Here is a 25870-nt window from a genome sequence, read left to right as displayed (position 1 = left end):
TAACATTTCAAACCCTGCAATACGACTTACTTCTCCGAGAGATTTAGTATTATTTATTAATAGCAGTAGTATGTCACTGTACCTAGAATGTCGCGACCGCCAACGTCGAAAGCCTGACTTAAGAGTTTTTCAACGAAGATAATTGCAATATAATAATTATTATGTACATACAGAACTTCTGAGTAATTCTGAGAATTTCTTAGAATTCAAACTTCTGAGAAATGTAATATAACCTCTACAAAATAATCTTTTTTAAAAAATACGATACCTCTCAGGGTTCGAACCTGCGCCCCTCAGAAATCGCGCCCATGCTATACCTAGGTATCGTATCTAATTGTAAAAAAATTAAATAATTGTTTGTACAATACTCTATGAAGACATTTCTAAATTGCATTACTAATTATTGGAAATCGGCTTTTGTATTTTAAATCTAAGTCTAAGTATATATGATAAAAAATAGGCACTTTAAAAAAACTGAAATGGTTGAAGCAATACGGATACATTGAGTGACATGCTCAAAAAATATGAATGCCAGTCGCTGGATCTGGATCATTTAATTTAATTTCAACCAGTGACGTCCCGTGGGGGTAGGCAGTTGAGCGTCGCTTGGGGGCGGCAGTTACTCGAAGGGCGGCAAATCGAGGAGAATCATTAAATATATATAGGAATTCAATTCAATTCAATTTAATTTATTTATTTTACATATTGTGGACATTACAAATTAGATGTTCACAATATGACATTTAGAAACAAAGAAATATTATTAAAACAGTATTAGGTACATAACAAAAGAGAGACATCAGTATTGAGTTATTATAGAGTATAAATGTGTAAATACAAAAAATATAAATTATATAGGTACAAGGAAGTACACCGGATGAGTTAAGCAGACCCTATTTTAAGAATTTATAAAATAACGTCCACCTATATGAGTATAGGTTCCTCACGTAGATGGAATATGGTTGAACAGAGTTTTTGCTCTCCCAATTGGCATCACCAATGGCAGGTTATTTCTGCTCCTCGGGAGAACAAGGAATAGGTACCTAAACTTAGTAATAACGGAAATATCTTTCCATTAAAAAATTCAGCTCACTGGTTGGAAACAAAATGTATTAATTAGCATAAAAGGTTAAACAAGACTGTATTTTTTCGTCAGGTTCGCGGTGTCTAGTTTACTTCCGTTGTCTTTGGACATCACTCCTTGATGAACAGCACTGACACGTGCAGATTTTCGAATTATATTTGAATTAGTACCTAATTAATTTATCTAAATATTTTTGCCAGTCATCCGCGAGTTTTGAAAGATGTCAGGTGTATTTTTAAATAATATCTGAAACTGTGGACTCGCAATATTGTCTATTGAAGTAGAGATGACATTTAAATTAAATTTTGTGGTATATATTTTGTTAATAATGTATTTCTTAGATATTGAAGTCATGAAAGGATAATAAAAAATACTGTATAATGGGGTGGCATTTTGACGCTGCCCAGGGGCGGCATTTTGTCTAAGGACGTCACTAATTTCAATTAAACCGTTATTAGCGTTTGTAATTGACTAGTTATTTAAAATAAATTGTAATATTTTGATTTACCTGGATATCTATATTATGTACTCATATAATAATATATTGTTCTATAATGCGCGATTACCATTCAGTAAAAGATAAAATAATATAAATTAAATTATATATTCCACGAGATTCTTACTAAACTTTCTATATATCATTATTTGAACTGTCAATTTATTAGATAGCTCAATTCAATTATACTGCAACATATTATTATGTTTCTAATAGAATGCATCAGGTCTCGCCCTGTTATCACCACCATCACTCGGCCGGCGGAGATCTTCGGTGATGTTCAGTGACGTGGTGGTGCTCCATGGAGTCGAGTGCGGGAGTGGGAGTAGCAGTTCTATCGGTGGTGGGACAGGTTCTAATCTTCAGCCTGGACCTCCTCAGCAGATGGAGAAGAATGTCTGTTCTAGCGAAAAAATGACACAAACTGGTTAGTGAAATATTAATGTTGTATATCTATATTATAATTATAATCATTATTGAAATGTTACAGAATTAACTATAATTATAAATTTACTATACCCATTTTTAAAAAGAAATAATGGATGAGTAGCACAAAACTTAAATCAATTAGAATTAAAATGTCATGACGACGTTTCAGGAAATATTGTACACATGTAACGTTATGTTGGCCACGTCCTTTTGCCAAAAATAATCATTTCTAAAATATTTCCTTTCGTATATTTTAAGCCAGAGATGACTAACCTATGGCACGCGTTTTAAGAGAGGAAACATTATCCCACTAACCTTATCAGGTGGCGTGGTATGCCGCAGCCCGAAGCTCTAATTTTGATCGATTTACAATATTTCAGAACACTACAGCGAGATAATGCCTCGTCTGATCGGAACAATTCTTGAGTCAATTTGTGCGTAAAAAACCAAACTAATTTATACATTACCTAACAAACAATTTTATTTTTAACCACAAAAAATGACTGCACCAAATAAAAATCAAAAACTTAGTGTAGCTAGTAGTAGTAGGTAATTCTGGCTGACTGTTTCAAAATTAGTAGACCTTAATGTATGGCGTAATTGATAAAACTATATGTATGCTGTGTTCTGTGGGTGGTATCTAGAACATTATAATTTTTAACTAGAATTCTTGAAAAGTATTTTTTTACCACATAAAAAACATGCTAGGCACGTCAGACAGTCGAAAAATAATATTTGGGAGATTTTGGCACGCGTACGTAAAAAGGTTTGCTAACCCTGTTCTAAGCCCTTTGAACAAAAATTGCTCTAATTATTTAATAGGCCAATCATTACTCTCGTATATGAAGAGAATAATCAATATTATTTTAATTGTGTGCAGGAGATGGCAACATTTGGCAGACGAATACAACCCAACAACCGCCCAACTCCGACCTGGGCCTCGGAGACGCCGCGATGACTTGCCAAGAACTCCTGGCCCTCTCCGGTGCGCTATCAGCAGCTCTTCCAACAGGCCAAATGGCGCTGGACTCCTTCTTCGATTCCTTAACCAAAGGAATCACGAAGAGAAACTCTACAGCAATAACGCAAACCAATAACACAGCCGTTTGCGATATGCAGAGGCTAAGTCCGCCAATCTTGGACATGGATGATTTCTCATGCTGTGGGGATATGCAGCAATGCGAAATAGGTCCAATGCACAAAGAAGAGAAAAAAAGAAGAAACAGTTGTACAAGAGCTTTAATACGAAGTTTTAAATTATTTTGCTCTTTTTTTACGTGCCTCAGAAGATTGATTAAGAAATTAGTTGAACATAAATACTTTCAGCAAGGAATCTTGTTGGCGATTCTCATCAACACGTTATCCATGGGTATAGAATATCACAATCAACCAGAAGAACTGACAGTGATTGTGGAGTACAGTAATGTGGTGTTTTCGGCTATTTTCGCTGTCGAGATGTTACTCAAAGTGGTTGCGGAAGGTCCCTTTGGCTATATAGCGAACGGTTTTAACGTATTTGACGGAGTTATTGTTATTTTGAGGTAAGTTTATTTATATTTATTACATGTTTATTAAAAGATCGCATAGATCGGGAATGGGACAACTGGACGCCAGGACAATCGGACGCTCCACTGTTGTAGACACGTAAACAGAACGTAGACGATGAATAATTTTAATCATTTTCTATCTACTACGTAGTTTTTTTAATTTATTTTATTCTTAACATAATGTTTATTATTTCGGATTGAGAATAACCATGGCTGAGGTTTTATATAAAAATAAAAATACCTATTTTATGTATTTAAAATTCTTTATGCAGTCATCAAATGTTTAAAATAAATATAAAGGATAGTAAGGCTTCAAAATTATATAAATATATTATCTACAACGTTTAAGGAATGTCCAGGGTTATGCTCTGAAAATACCATAAAATCTCCATTTTGACCTACGCTGAGCATGTGGGCCGCTAAACATATGCACGATTAAATTATTATTTTCGTGTGCATATTTATATTCTCACCAACTATTAAATCATAATATAATAATTTAAATATGAATAATAATATTAAATATTTACCTAATATTAATAATAAATATTACTAAATAAAAAATACTAAATATTAATAATATAATAATATTAAATATATAACCTAACCTAACATAACGTCTATTTATTTTCGAATTGCGTGGGGTCCAATTGTCCCGGCGCCAAATCGTCCTAGAACGCACAGCAAATTTTACATGTAACATCACATCGGTATATCAGTTTCGTTGACGAATGTATATATTGTTATAAAACGATAATCCTTACATCAAACACTCAAAAATAATAATATTTGTGAAATTTGGATGATTTAAATTTTCTTTTAACTGAAATAACGATCTCTGTTATTATCAGAATCATGAGAATTAGTTAACAGCATTCGAGGTTATTCAACTATAAGATAAACCATGCTGCAATAAGAATATAAACAAGAAACGATCTGAAAACGGAAACATATTTAAGAATAGTTTGATTTGGTGTGATGCATTTTTTGCTAGTTAAACGCGAATCAAATTGAGGTGCATGTCGCCTACTGTCACGCTAATTTAGTCTATGGTTTTGTCATTTTGCAGAATATTTTGAACGATCACCATCTCGGTAAATTCACTAAAGAATAACACTGATGAAAAGTGCGAACTATAATGTATTAGTAATTTGAATTATTATTAATTATTCATGCTAATTTCAATTAATTTTAACAGTTTCTACGTGTGCGTGCGTTAAAATTACTTTCTACATGACAGCCATAGATAATATTTTGAACCTAACGTGCAGACCATAGATAATAGACAACATATAGAAAATACAAAGTACCAACCGCTAAAAATAAAAAAAACGTAATTTTGACATAACAGTCGAAAAGTGTAGACATGTAGAAGATAATAAAAACGTCCATTGAGTCATGCAGGTGTCGATGCAGTGCAGTTTAACGTGAGGTGACTTCATTGTTGTTCTGGTGATTTCGGCAGATTTTGCTAACTGACAATGTTCTTTTAAAGGTTCAAAATATGCTACGGGATGAGAGCATCAGTCTAATGACATTTTAAACACCAAGATAAACGACATTACACAATTTTTTTCCCATAGCGGCAGCTTACTGTGACGTCACGTGATAGTAGGCGACATGCACCTCAATTTGGTCAGAACTTTAGTGTCTTTATCAATTTAAAATATTATGTTCTGTCTGGTCACACTTAATGAACGATTAGTAAAAAAACATTCAATTAACGATAATAAATCGTTTTGAAGATAGTTTTTGTAGTCCGCAACAGCTGTCGACTTTACCGTTTCAAAATTTTTGAAATCAATTAAAAACTTTGTTTTATATCCACTATAATGGAGTTTTTGAACGCCATTTCAACTATTAACATTAAAATACATTGATTGAATTGAACACGTAGTAAACTCCCATTATAATGTCAAGAAACAAAATTTGAAAATTCGAAGAATTTTATTTCCAGATTTTGACAGCTGCTGTTTCAAATGATCAATTTACTAATCACAGGAAAATTGTAACAGTTGAGACTTAATAATTCTCGAAATAGTTTATTAATCGGTAATATTGAATTTATTAAAAAAAATTATATTCTATATGAGTCTTCACAGATACAATGTGTTAGATAGTTAATTACTCTCTCAATGTATTGACTAAATACGTTAAATAAAATACGTGGATATTATGTTGAATTAAAAAAAAAATTATCCCAACGTGGCGGCAGGATTCGAAAATCAATGGTACAAAAGGCGAGTGTTCTACCAAGTGCAGTGGGTGCCAAAACATAATAATCAACTTTGATCAAGTATAATAATATTTTTCACAAGTACATAATTGGTCTGGGACTAGACGTGAATATTATTGTACCAAGGACACCAGTGCATCTATTCTATACACAAGACTGCTATCGGCAGCTATTGAGGGTAGTGTTGTATCGAAACATTAGCACTTATTGTAACAATTACAATAAGTGCTATGTTTTAACAGCACCTCTTTTGGGTGTGCTAAATTTTATAGCGAGATATACAGTTTTGACTGTTTAGACGGCTAACTTATTGTAACAATTATATTACTTCGATACAAACATGAAAAACTACCCTCGATAGCTGCCGATAGCAGTCTTGTGTATAGATGCGCTGAACCACATACAGATAGATGAAATACGTGAAGAATACATGACATGCATTACTACTAGAACCAGCAAATACGTAATAATAAACTATCTATCTGTAACAAATCTAGGTTTATGATTGTAGAAAAGCTGCTTTTACATTCCAATCTTGCACTGAACTAAATCGATGTTATGTAATAATAATGCTATATATGTGTAAATATAGTAAACTTTTGGTCGACTTAATATATTGCACAACCTACAATACACCGACCAAACGATCTATATTATATTTATTCAATATTCAGGATTGCAAAATTATATTGATAATATTTAATACATATTGCATAATATTTTATTGATGCTTTGTGTTGGTATGTGCTGATTAAAAGCTTTGTGGAATTCGTTGCCCAATTTGCAAAATATTGAAACCTTTTTTTATTGATTGCTGCGCGATATCACTGCAATTCTGTGCAATTTTAAAACTTGAAAGTATACGTGCTGGCATAAGTCACTATAATAATCATCAGTGGCGAAGGGTGACTTTTGGAAAGAGGTAGGCTGTGGAGATCTGATAAAAAGAACACACTTGTCAGGTATACTTACGAGAAATAAGAAGTTAATACGATATTACTACTAATGAATAGGTACACACTAATGACAACGACACACTAATTTAATGTAACTTCAAAATCTCACTGACGACATAAAATTAAGCGATCAGTTTAAATTACGTATTTTTTCAAAACGTCGAAAATCATTAGATAAAAGTTCTTTTTTATTTTGAAAAACAGTCTATATTTATTAATATTCGATTAAACACCATAGAATTTTTTTTCGGTTTTAGTCTCTGCGATTGGAGCTTGCGTTAGTTCATATGATTCGATAGACTGGGCGGGGCTACGAGACGTAAAGTCCATATGAAAAAAATTGAGAATTATTTGAAACATAATCCGACCTTTATTTACTTCAAGACAGATGGCGCGCTGTGGTATATTTTTTAAAACCTTTGCAAATTGTTTTGTAATTATCTGTGTAATACATTCCTACATATACGGCGTCTCTCGTTGGCAAAATAAATTATTTTATAGAATATATAATCAAGTGATTACATAAATAAGTCAATATGCAATTAAAAAATATTTTTCTTAAGAAGGTAGGCTTCAAATAATCGTCTAGTATGGAGTCTTCGCCACTGATAATTATAAACCTTGCTTTATTATAGTTAGACGTGCTGTTAATTAGTACGTGAATTTCTTCACATGTTTTATTCATCTCTAGCGACACCCTAATGTCCGACGTCCAGTTGTCTTTTAGTCATATCATAATCTATACATAACTAAAAATAAAGAAAATGATTCGTATTGTCTGTTTAATATATTTATATTTCTAACCACTAAAAATATTAAATGTAAAATTGGTTATTAATACTTTATATTATATTATATTGTGTATGTTAATATTAAAATCTTTTTAGTGCTTTTGAACTGGCCCAAACGTTCATGGGCGAAAGAGAGCAGGCCGGTAGTTCAGGTTTATCAGTTCTGAGGACCTTCAGACTGCTGCGGATACTGAAGCTGGTCCGCTTCATGCCCAACCTTCGAAGGCAGCTGTTCGTCATGCTGCGGACGATGGACAACGTCGCCGTATTCTTCTCACTCCTCGTCCTTTTTATTTTCATATTCAGGTTGGTATACTTAAAAACAATAATCGGGTTAATAATAAATTATTTTTTTATTCAACGACTAATAATTCACAAGATTTCAGAATATAACATTCTTAATTTGGAAACTTCTCAGAAGACTATTTCTAACATAAATATTTCTGAGGAATTTCCAAATTATAAATTCTCAGATTATTTGTGAAAAAATAAAATATAATTATTTTATGTATGATTTTGTGTATAACAATTTTATTTATAGGAAACCAATTAAAATTTATTATTCGCATCAGTAGAATACCGAATTTCTTTCGGAATCCAATGTCCTTTTAGTCTTAGGGGTCGTCTGTATATGACGATATAATGTTAAGATTTGTAAATAAGGGGATAGGGGGGTTGTTAACAATATTACGCCAACAAATAATTAAAACTTATTATTTGTATTAGTAGAATACCAAATTTCTTTCGGAATAAAATGCTCTTTTAGTCTTAGGGGTCGTTCATATATGACGATATAATGTGAGAATTTGTAAATTAGGGGATAGGGGGGTTTTTAACAATAATATGCCAAATAACCAACAAAATATAAACTAATTTTTTAATAATAAAATATTATGTCAGAACGTTAACCTGAAACCGATAATTTTCAACGAACTTGTTTTTTTAACGAATGTGTGAGATTGGGAGAAATCTGACGTAATTTACTCAGGGGGTAAAAAGTTTTGTAAAAAAGTTTGACGATGGAGGGAGGAGGGTGGTTAAAAATACCCACCAAAAACAAATAAATCCACCATAACATAAAAAAAACATTTTTTTAGAAATAAAAATATGAAAATACACAGTCAACAGTTTGATATTTTTTTTAATTAATCACCTAATTAGTTTTAAAAACGTCATTATTATTCTTCAATATTCTACAGTTACCTTTTGAATGTTAGGTACTTCTTATAATAATAATAAAAAAATCGGTGTGTGTACTTATGTATGCGCGTTAGAAGTTATACTACTTTGGCGTAACAAAAAAAAAACAAAACAAAAACAAAGCTTATGATAACCTAGATAGCTCTTAATTATCTTGTTAAATTACACACATAAGAAAACGGGCCGCTTATTGAAGCGCCGTTGGTTTATTTATATACACTTTAACTTATATTACTAAATTATATAATGGTTTCTCGTTGTTTTTATTTTTAAAGTACCAAATGTCACTGTGACGTTTAATAGTTTGTTTACGTAAGGAATCGCAAATGGCCGACAATAATAAATTCGCTGCCTAGGCAACGGAACAATTCTAAGGGCTTGCGCAGACAGAGCGCGGTCAGGCGGTCTGCGTTCCGCGTTCGGAGATCGGCGTTTTTTGTACTGTATGGACTTCATACTGTATGGGTACACAGCCAGCGGTCAGACCGCGCCGGTCAATTGGAACGCTAGAGTTCTGGAGTTCTATGCCCGGAATTACAAAGAACGCCGTACCTCCCGTCCAGTCCCGTCATAGGAATATGAGCAGTCACACAACATAGAGCGAAACCACACGGGGGAGTGAGTACGCAACAGCGGTGCTTTCTCACTTCCACTCGCAGTCGGAATATAGCGGTCTCACATTATGCAGCGCTTGTGTCAGTACAACGTTTGTAAACAAATGGAACGCTTATTGTTGACCGCCACCTGTCTGCTGCCCCTGAACGTTAGCGGTCAACGGTCGGTTGAACGCAGAACTCCGACCGCTCTCTGTCTGCGCAAGCCCTAAACTATAATGTTATACTGTATAATCGTCAAGATTTCAGTATCATACTGTGGCGTAAAGGTAGTGCGTTCGGCTGATAACCGAACAATCGTTGGTTCGAATCTAATCGAGTGCGTTTTTTTCTGTGAAAAAATAAATTATGTGTTACATGTCACACGCCAAAAATACACTGATCTGATTTTGCAAACGCGCCTATAGAAGTATAACTTCAATAAATTCTTTTTAATAACAACAGTAGATTCTTACACAATCTTAATTTATGGAATATTTTATTTATATAGATTTAAAAAAATCGTAAAATTAGATGAACTGCCATTAAAAAGATTTAAATTATTTGTCAGATTATTGACAAACATATTATCAATATAATATTACTTGTTATGTCTAATTTACAGTGCGATATGTTTTCTTAGGATAACGTTGTAATTTTGCTAGTGCATTCAATGTAAACATAGCTATCAATATTATATTATACATTCCTGACATACAAAATTCCATACAAAATACGGCTGCGTTTATTGAGTACAAACTTACATAAATTTTATATTACATGCATTCAATGCCTGTGAAATTTTGACGTAAATTAATTTTAACGTATAGGTTTCAGAGTCTAATATAAATAAATAAAGTCATTTATTGTTAATCAGTTGTGTAAATATCAAGTCAATAAAGACAGAATAGTAATTGGGTAGTGTTTTGCATCAAACCACATCTTATAACGGAATTATTAAACATGCAATTAAATACGAGGGTGGGTCAATAATTCCTTAGAAAAAAGCATTAAAACAGGTTTTATTTTTGTATTTTTTTTTTATTTCTCAACATAATTTCCTTGGAGCTCAATACACTTGGTTAGACGTTTCTCAATTTTTTTTAAACCGTCAGAAAAATAAGTTTTCGGAAAGTCCTCAAAATAAGCATTTGTCCGATCGATGACTTCTTCATTTGAAAAAAAACGTTGTCCACTTAGCCAATTTTTTTAAGTTTGGGAAAAGGAAAAAGTCACTGGGGGCTAAATCTGGCGAATACGGTGGGTGGTCGACCAATTCAAACTTCAATTCTTCAATTTTAGCCATTGATCGTAAACATGTGTGAACACGGGCATTGTCCTGATGAAAGAGGATTTTTTTCCTGTTTAAATGAGGCCGTTTTTCTTCAATTTTGTTTTTTAGCTGGTCCAATAAAGATGCATAATAATCCCCTGTTATTGTTTTTCCTTTTTCCAAATAGTCAACGAAAATAATTTCACGTGCATCCCAAATTACAGTAGCCATAACCTTACCAGCTGATTTTACGGTTTTCGCCTTCTTTGGACATGGTTTGCCTTCGCAATCCACTGCTTTGACTGTTCTTTCGTCTCGGGAGTATAGTGGTGTATCCATGTTTCATCTACAGTCACAAAGCGACGAAAAAATTCATCCGGATTGCGTTGCATGAGCGACAACAGGGCTTTAGAGGCCACCACCCTACTGCGTTTATTGTCGACTGTGAGCAAACGCGGCACCCATCTTGCAGAAATATTTTTCATGCCCAATTTGTCATGTAAAATAGAAATGACGCTACCTTTTGAGATCCCTGTAACCTCAATTATCTCACTCAACTTTAATCTTCGGTCACTTAACACCATATCGTGGATTTTATTGATCATTTCTGGTGTAGTCACCTCTACAGGACGTCCTGAGCGTGGTTCATCCTTTGTTGATGTACGACCACGTTTAAATTCATTTAACCAGTTATAAATAGTTGCAAGTGAAGGAGCAGATATGCCGTGAACTAAATCCAACTCATTTTTTATTTCCTTTGCTGTTAACCCTTTTATATTAAAATGTTTAATAACAACTCTAAACTCAATTTTCTCCATTTTCCATTTTTCCATTTTCCACAAGCAAATTTTTTTTTAAATGTACGAGAAACACACAACAACCCGACCAATCTGATTGAAACTTCGCAGCATACTGAATCGGTAGTGCCGCTGCATGAAAACAAACCGCTTGCAGTACTAGTCGCGCCACCTGTCGGCTTTTCTAAGGACTTATTGACCCACCCTCGTACAATTTAAAAAATACATTTTAAAGTGATATAATTAATCAATACATAAGTTCATCTAAAAACAGAATGAAAAGTAAGAAATATATTTTCAATTGCAAGATAAACTTATGTACACTTCGTCAAATGACAAACCACTAATTACACAATGCTTACGGGCCCTTTTAATTAATTTTGTAATTAACGTGTTAATTTGCATTTGAAAAGTAATTAGCAAAAACACAATTTTGTGCGGCCCGTAAGCTATGGGTTAATAGAAAATTTTAAAAGTTGCTTTTTCTTTCTAATAATATGTCGATCCATCAAGAATTAACAGTAAACATAATTAATAATAGTTAAATTAGTTCTTTTGATGGTATAGAAGAATATTTTTAATAATTTTTTAGTAAAATTATTAAGAAATGGTATTTTTGTCGGAGACTACAGGCCGTTTTATTCTAAACTGTATACATTTAAACTAAATAGAACGTCTACATCTTTACAATACTATTTATAATGAATTTTTCTATGGTACCTAATTGAGTTTTAAATTTTAAAAAAATACTCAGATATTCTTACCCCATCCATCTACATAACTCTAATAAATATAAATTATTAACTTTATATTATTTTCTTTAATTTATTTTGTACCAAAAGTATTTAATTCTTTATTACATTGTATTTAATTTCACGTCTTGTAATGCTGTCACTAGATGTGGCCAGTAAGTATTTCGCTTCACTCTCATAGTAATAATAATTATTATAACGTTGTTGACCTGTTCCTCTGATGTGACAAAACTAAAATATGAAAAAGAAACAAAAGACTGCAGGTAAATTTTAAAATTTTCTGTTAAAATTCTGTGAATAACTTGATTTATCAAAATAACAGCTAGTGAATTGCTCGTCATTATCGAGTGTTAGTAATAGCTCCGACTTAATGACGTTCTAAATCAAAAGTTTTTGTTAATAATTATATTTTAATTCTGGTAAAGTATACGTTTGATAACTTTGCATTTTTTTTACACTTTCTACACTGATACGCCTATTTGCCTGATTACCTCGCATAAAATTAGATCAAGTGATATTTACTTGTATAAAATATAAATGTAGTTACAAATAAATAAATATATGATATAAGTTAATATGTAAAAAAAATATTTTTAGAATATTGTATTACATCATTTTCATCTTAAAGACGGAGTACAAATTTATGAAGCATATACTCTATCTAGTATAGAGATTTTTAAGGTTTTATTAAACAATGCCGTGCAATATAAATAAACAAAAAATATATTATTAAAAAAAATATCATAAGGAAGATTTTAACCGATCAAAAACGATAACCATGCGTTGTAAATAATAGATATTATGGCAATGCTATTAAATCATAAAATGTATTTTATCAGGTAAAAATATTACATCGCTAAAAAAAAACTATGTAGGTTAGAACTAAATGGTTTAGCCATATCATAAAAATTATATCGTAAAACCGAAGTATTATCGTATCAACATTAAATAAATAAAATACTTATGCAGGTATACATAAATTATTCAATGTTTGTATCGGAAAAACAGAACGTGTAATTGCCGTACCATGCATGTCAATATTGTATAAGGTAATTTATAAACGAAGTTAATCGATTTTAGTTCAAACGTACAATTTTGTATCTCGTCACTTCAATACTGCAAGTAGGTAACGAGATTTTTACTGTTTTTTGAGAATAATACTAAATCTGACTGTTACATTGCTTAGTTATTTACATACCTAATGCAATCCACAAACAATTCTCAACTTGATGACAAATATTTTCATAAATCTCAAGGTCTAAATTCTACAATAATTAGGTACCTGTAGGTATACAGCAGTGGCGAAGGGTGGAGTTAGGCTGTTAAGATACGACATAAATAGTGCACACAAAATTTTGTCAGTCATACGTTGTTGTTTTTATTGAACTAAGACTACAATTTATGGTTTTGGTTAGTTTAAAAAAAAAACAATTAAATCCTGCCTAAATCAGACCACAATAGTTTTGGTATACCTACTATGGGAGACCCGAATAGTGCACACTTTTTCTTTCATACTAATTTCATTTAGTAGAATTAAGAATACATATTACATGTCATGATGTTGGTTTTTTTTAATTAACTACGCCCTTCCCAAACCAAACCAAAAAAGGTAAAATATATCTATAAAATATCCAAAATGATGTAAGTAGTATGATTAATGGCATAATTTTAGATATTTTATGGATAGACGAGTATTTTTTGACTATTATATATCATGGCTTGGTCTTCGCAGGGTTTAATTAAATTTTAAAAAACTAACCAACACCATCTGTAAATTGAACATAGTTTTGCAGAAAGTAGCCAGTCCACAAAAAATAAAAACATGAACATATATAATTTAGAAAAACACTTTCTGAGAGCATACATTATAACCAATAGAAAAAATCTTTTTTGAAAAAAGTAAGCCAACCCGACGGGGATTCGAACTCCGTATCTCCCAGGTATACGCCCTGATCCGCTGCATTACCATTATGCTACGAGGTGACATACTAATACCGACAAATTTTAACTATTGGTCAATATTAATACCTACTCATCAATGTTAGTTGTTAACATTGATGAGTAGGTATTAATATTGACCAATAGTTAAAATTTGTCGCTATTAGTATGTCACCTCGTAGCATAATGGTAATGCAGCGGATCAGGGCATATACCTGGGAGATACGGAGTTCGAATCCCCGTCGGGTTGGCTTACTTTTTTCAAAAAAGATTTTTTCTATTGGTTATAATGTATGCTCTCAGAAAGTGTTTTTCTAAATTATATATGTTCAATAATCAGAATGATATATTCTTAAATCTTGTGAATTATTCATTGAATAAAAGAAATAGTTAAATAAAAACATGAGATTTGATATAGATCAGATGCGAGAAGGTTTTCTCTACATTCTGCCGAAAATAGCCAAGCCGCAAAAAAAATATTCTTGAAATAAAATACTATTTACAATTTGACATTTTACATTTTTACATACATTTTTAATAATCATGTTGTTACTAAAGTGCCATTATCTCAGCGCGACATTATTGTGGACTGGCTACATTCTGCATAACTACGTTCAATTGTAGTCTTAGTTAAATGAAAACAAATACATATGACTGATAAAGTTTAGTGTGCAACATTTATGTCGGATCTTAACAGCCTACCTCCACCCTTCGCCACTGGTATACAGTTAATAAAGTACGAATTACACGATCATACTCGCAGGCTCAACGACTTACGTCGAGTATCTCATTTTGAATATATACATTGTGTCGTAGGTAGAATAAAACTTTTTTTTTCGATACGATCTATGTTAGCGACGAAAGTGAAAGATTGTGTATAGTAGCGCCTGTACACGTGCATGTATTTACTGGCAGATATAAGATAATAACTGTTTACACGTAAAAGTGGTGACTATCTCTCCAATCTCATTCTACAAGAGTAAGCGAGACGCGATGTTGTCATTTTATGGTACTATTTAACAGGTAGTGAAAATCGGTTAACCTCAAAATGAATATAGTTCGTTTTTTTACCGGCAAGTTCGCCACTATCATTGTACTTTCCAAACTTTTTTGATTCATCCATGCAATCTTGCCAACTGCAGGATAATAAATATTTACCCATACATTTTCTTGTTATGGCCGCGATAACACTTACTGTCAACAGTAAATCCGTGCATGTGTAAACAGGGTTTAAGGAAATGTCATTTAACGTTTCATTCTTTAAGGACAGTCATCTGAATTTATTCATTATTTTAACACACCATAATAAATAATATACAAGTAAATATAATCAAAAGGTTGGTACTAGTCTAGTCTAAATGCGGTTGCGATGGCATTTTATAGATGGTCATAATTCTTACGACTAGCAACACAACGTACTAAGTTATGATCCAATCAAAACAAACGTCAACACGATCGAATCGATTGCTCACAGCGATTGGTGTGCATCTACGAATTTTTGAGTTTACTCATCATCGCTGTAAGATTGGTTTCCCGAATAGACCAAATGTTCAGGTGACGAAAAACAAATATCATAATCCTATATTTAAATACATGGAGATATTTAAATTGTTGTTTTTACAGCATATGAATGATGTATTCATTACCATTACTAAGTCATCATCATCAGCCGGGGTCAATCCACTGCTGGATGAAGGCCTCCCCAAGCTTTCTCCAACTCTATCGGTCCTGTGTCGTTTGCTGCCACGTATTTCCGCCGAACTTTACCAGTTCGTCAATCCAGCGGCTTTTAGGGCGACCCTGCGGCCGTTTCGTACCCCTTGGGTACTATTGGATGACGGCATTTGTCCAGCGGTCGTCCTTTCGGTGAGCAATGTGCCCCGCCCATCTCTATTTCAGCTGTTTGGCAACGTCTATTACATCGCGTACTCTTGTCTGCTTCCTAACCCATTCGTTTCTCTTACGGTCCTTTCGCGTGATGCCCAACATGCACCTCTCCGTGCCTCGCTGTGTGACTCTTAGCCTTTGGACATCTCTCGTGTTGAGGGTCCACGTCTCGCAGCCATACGTGAGCACGGGTATCACACATTGGTTGAACACCCTACGCTTAAGATATAATGGTAGGTCATTCTTGAAGATACGTAAGGATGGTTCTGGTTCATTTAGATACAAAAAAACATTCTGCATTAAAAGGTCGATTTCGACAAAAACGGATATTTGGCAAACCAATCCTATAGCGATGTCATGTAATTAGAAGAAACTGACAAAAAAAAATTAATCATACATTTTGACAGTGACAAATAATAATATTACCACGATGAAGCTATAGAGAACTAATACAATTAAGTACTAAATATGTGCACTAATTTGTAGTGCATATTTCTTGAACTTCAAATATATTTTGGTTTCAGATTTTGTTGTTGTATCGAACGATACAATAAGTTCTTAACAATTGGAAGATAGCTTAGACACACTGTCGTTATCTTTCTCAGATGCTTTAGATTTTAGAAGTTAAACGCCGTATTGGCTTGCGATAATTGCTTTCCAGGCAAAAATATATTAATTATGCGTGTTGCAATGACTATTTTTTGGTTCTACAATCATCGCTTCAATATACTATATTCAAATTTACCAGGTAAAATTAAAACAAAAAATATAAAATTTAAAAAAAACCCTGATTTGTCTACAGTAAGTACAGTACTGTTTACAGTAAATAATTATTTTGACAGACTAATAATAAAACTAACATTTTTTATACAAGATTTATCAATAATGATATTAAATACATATCGTCATGTACAGGCCAATTGTCGTAATGCTCACTTTTCACCGAAGTGACACTTTGATGACAGTGGACTTATTGCATACTCTTACACGAACTGGCCAAGTATCATAAATCCCAAAAAAATATTTTATATCAAAATAAATCAAAACTATTTTTAAGTCATTCGTAATTTGATAAAAAATATTCCAGCCTAATGCTGTAAACTCTCTAAACATAAGCACTGTGTGCCAATAAAAGAAAATTCTCAATTTGCAACAAAATAATATATATAAAATAATAAATAAATATTATATAAAATAATAAGTAAATCCAATGCCTACAGTTTTTTTCACTTCCTAAACAATTTTATATTTGAGGATTACGCCAATTGGCCTGTACAGTGACAATATCTAAAATATAGGACACGATTTTTGCTAATTATCAACAGATATCTTAATTAATTATGGGATATTATCCCATAATTAATTATAAAATACCATTTGAAGGTACAACGTAAAAATACTCTAATATATAAATTGAGTATATAAGGTATGATATCTTACTCAGAAAAATAGAAATATAATTTTACAAATAAAGAAATGAAAAAAGAAATTTTATTATTATAAATTTATATTTTCTGCAAATTGGACTCATGACCTTTTTGAGGCCAGATCCTAAAAATCAATTTCCCAGTAAAATATAAATCGAAGTTGTCCAGTAAGTAACTTGATATATTTAAAACCTTAAATATTCTACCTGAAAGTAGTCTGCATTAAAAAAAGTTTATTGATTTTAAGCCTCGCGTGTTGTTTTTAAAAACAAGTTAAATTATTTTATTATTTCTTCTACCTATTGTTTTAGCGTAGTTTGAAACCATATAATAGACTTACAATCATAAAGCTTCCAAGTTTTGTTATAAATAATTAAAAAAACATTTCAGTTGCCCTTCAAACAAAACTTCGGTATACCTACTTGAAATACAAGCTTTTTGTTGTGTGGTTAGAATTTTAAACTCTCGAATTAGCGTGAAAAGATTATAAAAAATATTATTCCGTAATAATAAATAATAAACAATTTTTTTTATTCAACGAATAATTCACAAGATTTGAGAATATTACATTCCATTTACTTATCATACATAAGTTGAAAACAATTTGGCGAGATCCGGGCTTCGGTTAGTAATTAAGTTAATTAATATTCCTTGATTTAAAATGCAAAAACCGATAGTCAATAAAAAGGCAATTTGATAAGCATTTCATGTAGGATATACTAGTTTAAATTATCTCAATTAGGTAGGAGGCTCGTAGTTAAGTTGGTTAAAGCATATTGTCGCGATACCATTGGATATACGGGTTCAATATTACGGTAAATAATAATATAAAGAGATGCCTTCCTCCATCGAAAACGGCTATGATAATGATGAGGAAGCTATTCCTTTTTTTCTAAACAAGGTATATTATGATAACTATAACCAATGCATAAGGCACCGGCTAAAGATCCGGGGACTGTGTGTTTAATTCCACAATACATCAAAATTTTATCAAAGACTGGTTTCTTGTGAATATTTTACTACTACTATACTACTCACTATATGTTATAATGTTAAAACGTGTAAACAAAATAACTGCAGATATGATAGGTAGTTGATTTTCTCTATTCAAAAATATCTGAACTGTGAAAAGGTATGAAGCCTGATCAAATAGATACTGGGAGTGTACTTTATAAAATGCCATTTTGAAATAATATTTATTGTAAGCCACCATAAGAAATATTTATTGTATTTATTTTACAACCTGGCTAACCACAAATTCGACGGTTGTAAAATTTACATTTGCCAAATTTTGATCTCTGATAATTTTAACATAAAAAGTCGGGCTTATATTATTAAATTTTGTTTTCAATGTCAGACGAAAAATAATGTAGGTCGCCCTGCCCGCGTTTTGTCGCGAAATTAATAATTATTATCGTTTTCTTATTAAAACCACCCTCCCTTTGCCGATTAGGCTCGATCACTGGAGGGAAATTATATTTTCACTGTCACTGTGGAAAACGAGTGAAATGTTTTTCGGGGGAGGCCCGCGCCGAATTTAATTAAAATCGAATTGTAAGGTAAAAACTAATATTTTGGATGGTTAACTTTATTTCGTTTTTCCTGATTTGCAAAAGTTTACGCGCAATATATATAATACATATTATTACTTTTTGAAAACGGTTAAGATGTTTTATCAAAGTTTGTAAAAGATGAACCGTATCATAATGTATGTATTTATTTTACATCGTTTTTCTTAGCTCGTATTCTTATTTGTCCGGTGGTTGTTTGACCGGTACAAATCTTGCAATCTATTTTTAACTAACTTCCTGATTAGCTAGACATTTAAAACTTTTAAAATATATATCATAACACGATGCCAATGCATTTTTTAATACTTTTAGCCATCTTTAAGTAGAATTGATTTCATTTTCAGTTAATTCCATTTTGTATGAAAAGTTATTTCGGAAGAAATCCATAAAAAGTAAAACTATTATTGGTTGCTAATTGGCTCCTAGCAACTAAATTGTTAATATTAATATATACGTGCGTTACTATGGAAATCAATATGAAGTGTCAAAATGACATTTCAGTAAATTTATTCAGTATTTCTATAAAGTACATTTTTTAGATCGTTTAAGCTAGTCAAGTCAAGTTTATATGATTCAACAGAAAATTTAAAAACGTTGTATATAAAAAGCTCTTTTTATCTTGTAATTATTTATTTAATCACATTTTGAAACGAATAAATTCAAGTACCTACTCAAGATTATCAAAGAAAAATAGACACCAATAAACATTTTAGTGGGTAACTCGACATTCTAAGACGTTTTTAAGTACTTGGTACCTAAGTACCAACACCTCCCAAAAGAATGAGATGAACCTCGAACTCGCCAGTATACTGAAGAGTGGAAGTGCAGCGTTCCTCGTACTGAAGAGTCTATTCAGATCCAAGCTACTAAGCCAGGTTCAAAATGATAAAATTCAGACTATACAATGTGACCGTGAAAACGATATCTCTGTATGGGTGTGAAATCTGGAGCCTAACGTAGAAACAAGAGGCGGCGCTCGTGGTGCAGTGGGTAAGGCACTGGCCTTCCGCTCGAGCGTTCTGGGTTCGATTTCCGGTGAGGACACAATATTTATGTGTTTTTCTCAAAGCCTGGGTGTTTGTGATTGTCCAAAATTACTAACAACTACCTTGTACGAAAAAGCAAGGACAATGGTTATTAATAATTAAAAAAAAATAATCGTAGAAACAAAACAAGAAAGGCAATCGAAATACATATTCTAAAATAAAATTCTCTGAAGAATACTTGGACCAATTGAAGACAATCAAAGATGGCGCATACGAAAGAATGCTGAAATCTGCGAACAATTAATTTAAACCAATATATTCACTATCTTGAGGGCGCGAAGACTCAGGTCAGCCGGTCACGTTGTTAAATGCGATGGATAAAGTTTATGAAGGAACCCCCTTTGTAGGCATTCGCCCTCTGAGCCTCCTTCGGATGAGATGGGTGAATAACTGTGAATAACAGAGAAACTACGTGTGACCAACTGGAGATAGAGAGTTTGGATTAGAGATTCCTGTAGGACGGTTTTACAGTCGGCCATGAACCTGAGTGGTCTGTAGTGCGATCTTAATTAACTAACTAGTTCGTTGATTTATTTATTTTAGTATAACGTACCATGACCAGTGACATCGCATCACATAATTGAAATATAGTTTAAAATATCAATAATTTGCCGAAACCGCACGACTTAATTTTAAAACACTACGCTAACGCAATGTGACGCTACAGTATCAATAGGAATTTATTGCACAGTAAGGGCCGTTTCAGACGGGACACCGGTGTCGCGCTCGATATAATATAGAAGGCTTTTGTATTCGAATAAAGGGGCCTTTGCATTATATTTATGAACGCTCCAGAGCTAATGAGTCAAAGCGTGTCTGGTACACTTTTCCGTCAGCCGCTACATTCTCAAGCCGCCGATATACTTGTTTTTATTACCGCAGCCAGTTTTATGTTCTAATTTATAACGCGAAATTATGCCTTGACTCATTAGCTCTGTGGCGTTCATAAATATAATACAAAGGCCTCCTATATTATATCAAGCGCGACACTGATGTCCCGTCTGAAACGGGCCTAAGAGAAAGGTTAATTGACTCACGACAAGAGGACTGCATCACATTTTCAGCGAAGTCTTTTTTACTACGCCGAAAAATATGACGCAGCATTTTTTATATGTCGTAATTTTTCCGGACATCAGGTTTTTAAGGCGCGACATTTCAGACCACACTCTTATGCTTTGATACTTTCGCTGAAGAAAAAAAAATCTGTCTCTCCAAGATATGCCCCGACTGCTTTTTTTGCAGACGATTTAGTTTAGTTGTTTTTTTTTTCCCAATATAAAAAGTTTTTCTAGCGGGTTTTCGATTAGCACAGGCGACATTTTGACGTCCTATTGCTTTTTTCGCCGAAGTTTTCTTGAATTTAATGGCAACCGTGGCAATTTGTTGAGATTTAATAATATGAGGCTAGATATAAAAAACCGATATCGAGAAGGCGTACGTAAAAGTTTTTTTTTAAATATATTTTTGAGACACATTTTTTTAACATCTACTTACGTTTATTTCTTACTCCAAATCGTATTTGTGTAAATATACATGTTAAAAACAGTTATTTCTTCATACAACATATTTTTTAATACTTTAAATAAACCTAAACTACTTTTTATTCAAGTTTTTATTGAAAATATATTAATATTAATACTATCGACCGATGGTACTTGATGGAATTAGAATTTAAATTCTAATAGATTCAAGTTTTGTACTATTCCATTTCAATCGTTTTTTTTGACCAGGGTTTCGCCTTTCGGCATCTTCAGGCACTGTACACACTCACCAAAAGGCAAATAAACACTAACTTATATGACCAATCAATACAATAAACTAGGTAAAAACTCCATTACTTATTACTTATCTAGCAAGTCAAGGGTTACAATAAAAAATATAACAAACCAATTATAAATAGTCAGTGTTAGTTTAAATTAGTTATTTTAAGTTAGTTTAAATAAGGTTAGCAAAAAATAGTTAAAAAAATGCTTGGTTTTTACGAAAGACAATAATTATTATTTTGCAATCCTTTTCGAATATTGCACAACCCATAATACAACATTCACAACCAGGGTTTTAGAACCACAGTATAATCCCGACTGGTTGTGAATACAATAGGCCACCTTAGGTTAGATTGTTTTTTAAAAATGAAAATACATACATACATGTAAAACTTAAAACACTTTTATAATATATGAAAAAAAATAATATTCTACCTAATTGTTAAACAGCCCATAACATACCTAAAAAATTATCAAATGTATACATAATATAATTAAACTGTAAAACATAAGAAAAATAAATTGTATATCACATTAAAAGATCCAGTTCATCCAAAAACCTTCAACACAATATAAATAAATAGTGATGTATTTTTTAGAAATGTAAAATATTCTTCACATAATGTGTATTATATTTTTCTAACTCTTCAATATGAGAAATTACAGGTAAAACTACTAGGTAACTACTTACTATCACATAATACTTATTATACATAATGCTTGTAGTATAATTAATTCTAGTACACAATATATTTTGTTTATTCGCAGATATTTTGCACATAATGTGAATAATTTTCTTCTCCTTCAAGTGACTATACATTTTACTCAGCACTCCGAATCTCTATATATTTAGGTACACACTTTTGTAAAACATATTTCATCTTATGCTATGTTTAGCCGGCTTTAAAATACAATGCGTACTTATTATATTAGTTAAAATCGGTCATTATCTTAAACTTTAAATGTGTAAATTTATACGACATTGTTATTATTTACAATTTTTTTCAGTTATTAGCCGCGCGCCGACATAACCACAAGACGTTGGATTTTGTTAAATATCTATATACCTAGCGCAAACACCCTTCGCCGGCTCTACACTCACATAGGAGGACACGTCTGCGGCATGTGACGAGGTCAAACGCGACAGCTAGACGTTCTAGTGTTCGGAGGTCGTAAATGGGCACCGTTATGCTTTTACACGTTAAAACACCGACTAGATGCTCATGCTTTACTACAATCTTACCTGCGCAAACCGGTTTGTATTGGGAAGACCGTGTGTATGGACGGGAAAACTGTAGCTCGCGCAAACCATAAAGCGCTGTAAAAGTGATACCGCGCAGGCAAGTCGCTGCCGTCTAGCCGGCGCGCATAAGGGTTAACATGGGTACCAACTTAAAGATTCACCTAACATCATGCTTTCAGTTATTTTAGGTAATCTTGCACGCAAAATACACCAGATAATCCAGAAATATAACGAAACTGTTATGGTGTTACGTAGTTGGAATAGATATACTGATGTGAGAAGTCAATGTATTACGTAGTGAAGTATGAGAGCCGTTAAATGATGATGACATGATAGTTAAAAGACATAAAATAATGTTTAGTAATTGGTTTTATATATTTCTGCCGTATAGCCGGCGCATTAGCAACAGTTTTATAGAAATTAAATAAATTACGTACGAAGAATAATATGTTAACCCAATTAATTTATTATTAATAAGGTTTATTTATTTTAGAAAAAAAAATATACAATTGAAATTTAGCGTAAATTGACAACGTCTTATTGAAATGTTCTCCTACAATACTATATAACTACCATTAAATAACCACGAAAAAAATAAGAAGCCAATTATTGGTATCAGTTAGATTTAATTATTGTGTAAAAGGTAGACGATTTTAGAGTGTAGACTGAACAATTGAAGAAGGGTCCTTAATATTATACATAAATATTTTAATTAATGTTCCAGGTAACAAGCCTCATAATATCTATGCATTCCTGAGATACTGACTACCTTTTCTCAAAAAATAACACTTTCATACAAAGCAATTTAAAAAAACATGCCGTACTTAAATTTAATTAGCTACGGGTTTATTGTTTTAAGAATTTCGAGTTTCTGTTGTGAATAGACTCAAATTTTGAATTAGGCTTGATAGATATATTAATTTAGGCTTAAAATCTGTACCTAACTCATTTTTAACAAAACTGGTTTTAATCCAGTCTTACTGAGGTACAAAATCATTATAATATGTATTAAGTAGAAGTCAATACAAGATACACTATATTGAACGTGAAGTAGTTAAGACTTTCGTAATATTATCTTTATGATAATATTGCCTATCAAGTAGGGATTGCAATTTCAGATTTTTTTAAATTCTGGGATTAATTATCTCGTCTCCAATCTCGAGATAAGAATTGTTAAACATTAAATTTTTCACTTTTTTTTCAGAATCCATTTATACTAAAGTTGATAATATTATAAAAATTGATAGACAAAAAAAAAAGTTTTAAAAGTTTTTTTATTATGATTGAGCATGGAAGAAATTTTAAAATTATATAAAAAAGTTGCCAATCGCCTAATCCCATGAAAATCGATAAGGCAGCTATCTAATATACTTGATTAAAGCCGTTTTTTTTTTTGGAAAAACTTTTAACAATCTTATGATAAAATGTAAAAATTTCTGCTAAAGTTACAATATTAATTAACAGCTTTAAAATATTATAAAAGCCTAAATTATTTCGCCATCAATATTGAATTTAAAAATATAATTTTCATGATAAGATATTTTTAATTAAATTGACTACATTGTTAGATGTATTTTGTTCACAAACAATAATCATATTAAATTATTACACTTAATACATAATCTGGGATCCCATAAGTTTCAACTTTAATATTAATATCAATCATAAGGATAGAATAGACGTATGTATTTATATGTATATATTATCAATGCATATAATTTAATTACATATATTTATCGCCTAGGTCAGGGGTCGGCAAACTCTTGGATCAAAGGAGCCAAATATGAGTCACAACGATTAAAAAAAATTCGAGAGCCTATTGTTCGTGTTTGAAAATGCTTGTTCACATACATATTATGTAGACTCGAATATGAGTTAAGCAAGCTATTCCATGTATTATATGTCGATCTTTTAGAGCGCTCCACTTGTGTTGTGAAATTAAATTGCATTTTGCCTCTCCAAATCCTCAATTTTGTTAGCAAGACCTACAAATTTTGAGCTCCATAACTCTTTGCTTATTAAATCCACCAATAAAATTGTATTTTAAAAGTACTCGTGACATGGAAATCATTCTCAAATGGAGAAAATTTTAATTTGTCGACTTTTGCAATGGGCGGATTTATAACAACAACAATCATACAGTTTCGCATCAACCATCACGGAGGAAAAATTAGTCTCGCGATGATGTCATTATATAATATAATAAGTGTACAAATCAATGACAAAAAATAAAAGTTAGGAATTTTGCAAAAGTTTTTGTAAAAATTGGAAATTGGGAATTTGGAAAAGAGCCGCACGCCAATGACCAAAGAGCCATATGCGGCTCGCAAGCCGCTGTTTGTTGACCTCTGGCCTAGGTAGACGAATATTTAAAATGATTTTATGTTATATTATCATATCAAAAAAAAAACCCAGAACCTATTTATTATTACATATTTGCATACTTATTTTTGTTCATTCACGACACTTTTTATTACATTTAATTTTGTCAACATATATTAAAATCTTTTATCAATATACATTAAAATAAATTTATGTGTTTTTATGTGTTCTGTATTTATTTATTATGGGTCTACGCCGTACCAGTGTATATGCTACGCCGGTCTACGTGTTTTTTATCTACGGCACACTGTTCTCAATAAAATGAATTATTATGCTTAAAAATTCTAGCAAAACTTTATATATTTCGTATATTAATTTGTATCCATACTGTATACTAATAATATGGTAAATGTATTTTACATTATGCCTGAAATTAGCTATTATAGAAATATTAATGCAATAATTAATATAAACTAAATCAATATTTCTACTCTAAATCTGACTATAACCTCCAAAATA

General features: G+C 32.0%; 1 protein-coding gene across 1 annotated transcript in view; it reads left to right on the top strand.

Moving 5' to 3' along the window:
- The window catches only part of LOC147070499 (voltage-dependent T-type calcium channel subunit alpha-1G-like), a 630303-nt gene that overhangs the window by 545296 nt on the left and 59137 nt on the right, over positions 1–25870 (top strand). The window contains exons 14-16 of the mRNA XM_085949528.1: positions 1797–2007; positions 2890–3550; positions 7636–7845. Of these exons, the coding sequence (XP_085805654.1) occupies positions 1797–2007; positions 2890–3550; positions 7636–7845 (1082 nt within the window). The remainder of the gene's footprint in view (positions 1–1796; positions 2008–2889; positions 3551–7635; positions 7846–25870) is intronic.

Source organism: Rhyacophila brunnea, unplaced genomic scaffold (assembly GCF_057557595.1).
Source record: "Rhyacophila brunnea isolate RB1 unplaced genomic scaffold, BYU_Rbru_1.0 scaffold_22, whole genome shotgun sequence".
Lineage (NCBI taxonomy): Eukaryota > Metazoa > Arthropoda > Insecta > Trichoptera > Rhyacophilidae > Rhyacophila > Rhyacophila brunnea.
The sequence above is the reverse complement of the archived record's forward strand: the minus strand, read 5'-3'. Positions and strand labels throughout refer to the sequence as shown.